Source organism: Palaemon carinicauda, chromosome 13 (genome assembly GCF_036898095.1).
Source record: "Palaemon carinicauda isolate YSFRI2023 chromosome 13, ASM3689809v2, whole genome shotgun sequence".
Taxonomy (NCBI): domain Eukaryota; kingdom Metazoa; phylum Arthropoda; class Malacostraca; order Decapoda; family Palaemonidae; genus Palaemon; species Palaemon carinicauda.
The window spans coordinates 42,362,533-42,365,701 of NC_090737.1; the positions used below are offsets into that span (position 1 = coordinate 42,362,533).

The following is a 3,169-nucleotide window of genomic DNA, read 5'->3' on the forward strand; positions in this document are numbered from 1 at the left end:
ATGATAAAAGAAACACGTACTACTTAATATTAGTTTATTTTTAGGAAACATTTCAGTAACCATACAGGATATTTTGATATTACATAACTAAAGCGGATCGGCTTTAATTACGTCGTTTTAGCAACTCACAAATCTCCATTGATAATTCTGGCTTGGTGTGACGCCAGATATACATACATGGACGACTGTTAAGATGTAAAAGATAATAAAGTAATACAGTGACATCATTTTCCTTTAAATTGGATGGAGATAAATGTTCCCTCAGTTTCCTAATGGCTCCACACACTCCGTTTAAAGTTACACTGTGTGTGAAATATAAGCAATGAAACGCACACAGAGACGAATTGTAATTTTGCACCCGTACATCATTGGCAAAGCACTTCATGTTGGAATGTCTTCGTAAAAATTCGGTAAAATACGTCGAATGTTCTTCAGGCGGTAAACCTAAAGGGTCGTAAAAGATGATGTTTTGAAATGGCGACTTCTGGATAATAAAAACGACCCAGTGCCCCACTTTGCGATGTTGGTAAGAAGCAAGCGTATTTGCAATAAGTATAATTGACTTAGGTCTTGTCAAGGGTATCTTGAACCCAGCCAAATAATCACTGGATACGCATCCATAAAAGTACGCCTTATTACCGAGTTTATTCCTCAAAGCAAATTCTATATCCTTGGTATTCATCTTACACCTCACCTATACCACTTCCAGGGTACAACTACTTGGTCATTTAACCCTCTCCGTTAATATATTTTCACCAAATAATGATATGGAAAGCGGGGCAGTGAACTCCCAACACCCCCACCCTCTTAAAACACACACACACACACACACACACGCACACACACACACACTTATTCTAAAAATACCTGTAACAGTGTTTTTGTTTATTATTAAGAAAAACTTCCTTTAAAAATATCCCCTCATGAAAACAGCGGATATTTTTTACCTACTTGTATGAAAATCTTACATAAATGGGTGTTCATTTATGACAGCCAGAGTATTCACGCTGAAAGAATCCCTAGGAAAAATTTTATGTCTTACGCCCTAACGTCGCAATACACATTCCGGTTTTGATCGATGGTTATAACACCCTGGGTTTCTCCAAACAATAAAATAATCCTATTTTCGTTAATCTGACGATCAAACGTTAAATTAATCCTCAAGTCCCCATTTTTCTCTACCTCGAGAGTATCCATTAATGCAATTTCGGGTTTGAAGTTGAATGCAATTACCGTCCGTCCACGATCGTAGCAATCAAAATGAATTAGATGATCATAAGTTAACCCTAGAGATTTTAATGTCTCGTAGTAAAGATGGGAATAATTTTCTGGGAATTGCGACCTTATGTCGTATAAAGTGGATCCATTTAGCGTTACTCCTATATGACTTAAATTATTATGACCGAAATAAATGGGATTTCTATTCAATACACCATTAAAGCTCTCCATATTAACAATGGCGAGGTATAATTTTTCGGGTATGACCTTATTGAAAGGCAAATCCAACGTTGCCTGAGTCTGATTAGGAGCTAACGCGTACGTCCTGTAAAGTGTTTTATTAAAGACAGTTTCCACGGAACTATTAGGATTCGAAAGTGCCCGATGGAGTGCCAGTAAAGCCGGTGGTCTTGGGATAACTTTATCAACGTGCAGTCTAGCTTCTTGTAGATTAAATTTAAATTCGTCGATAGTTGCGGTGGAATTAATGAACCACGCATTCGGGGCTAATTCCAACTTGATACGAACGTCGGTATTATCCATCAAATATTCATCTACAGAGGCCACATCGAGCATAAGTGGGTGAATGATATGCAGTCCTTCTCTTTTTCCCTTAGTCACCCACTCCTTTTCCATTTTGTTCAATTTTGTAAAATAATCAGCCGGAAGTACATTTGAAATGGAAGTTCCCTTGTAATCCTGGAAAAGATATCCAAGACGTCCAATTGTTTTCACAGTGTGGGATTTAGCAGTAGTTAATAACTTTATAAAAGACCAGTAATTGAAATGGGGATTTGATTCTACGAGTCTTTCTCCAATATAAACCTGACTAGACTTAAAGATTGTATTCGCCAAAGCATTGACGAAGATAACATCTGTGTCATCACCCAACGCACTTCCATCCGGGGCCGTAACTTTTAAATGAAGTTCTATAGCTAGACTCGCTAAATCAATTAGAGTTCCTTCTATGCCATTGATGCGAAATTCGAGATAGCGATCAGTGATAGCCCCTCCCGAGGTAAGATTAGTAGGGAGAATAAAAGACGTCTGACGATCAGTCACTGATGTCTCTACTATCCGCATCCGGTTGGGCCTCGGAAAACTATCTACGACGCCAGCGGTAAAATGGGATGTAGGTAATTCATTCCCCACATGACCAGCAATTCTCGGAGCAGCAGATGCCATTGTAAATGTCTTTGCTCTCGCACTTATTTACAGGAACTAAATTACATCGCGCTAAACACGTCTTTATATCCTAAATTCCTACGAAGGATTTTCTTTTTATTTTCTCTTCTCTTGCCATTTCTTTTAACTTTTTTCCTTTTCTTTCCCCCGCCAGAAACGATGCGTCGCCCAGTCGATTTTAGCGCCTCTACCCCTCTTTGTTTAAGACTAGACCTGAAATCTTTAGTTCCCTGTTGTAAATCACCTATAACATTTTGCCCAAATTCTAAGGCCGACGGTAAGACGGCTTTTGCTACAAAGGGTGCGACTCTTTTTGCCAGTCCAGCTAATAGGCTAAAAATTCCACCGCCCTGCTGCGAACGCCTGGGGGCTCTAAATATCTCAATATCCCCTAGAGACCCTCCACGTTGAAGTTTTATGGGGTCACTAGTAAATATGATACTGAACTCCTCGGGAGAGGGAGGGATAAACGCTACCCTCATGGCGCCTCGCTCCGGAATAAACCTAAGTGCTTGGGTACTTGCTTTTATATTGTTTTCTGCTTCGGCCTAATATGAAGAATGCATATTGTGCTACTATCCTCACGAAAGTGTATTGCTCGTCCTTCTTGATCAGTCAAGCGGATTGATATTGCATCCAATTCCTTTGTCCCTAAGGGATAATACACGTAATTATGATACCCCCCGCGTTTTACTACCCCACATACTAAAGCTGTCTAATATATTAACTTTCTTACCCCCGAAATAAGATCTTTCAACAATATCCG

The 3,169-nt window shown here is 39.4% G+C and overlaps 1 protein-coding gene across 1 annotated transcript; it reads right to left on the reverse strand.

Moving 5' to 3' along the window:
* Window positions 1-1,038: 1,038 nt before the first annotated feature.
* LOC137651522 (uncharacterized protein F54H12.2-like) lies at window positions 1,039-2,403 on the reverse strand. The gene has a single exon (XM_068384752.1). The coding sequence runs from the start codon at window positions 2,401-2,403 to the stop codon at window positions 1,039-1,041; it is 1,365 nt and encodes a 454-aa protein (XP_068240853.1).
* Between the last annotated feature and the right edge of the window lie 766 nt (window positions 2,404-3,169).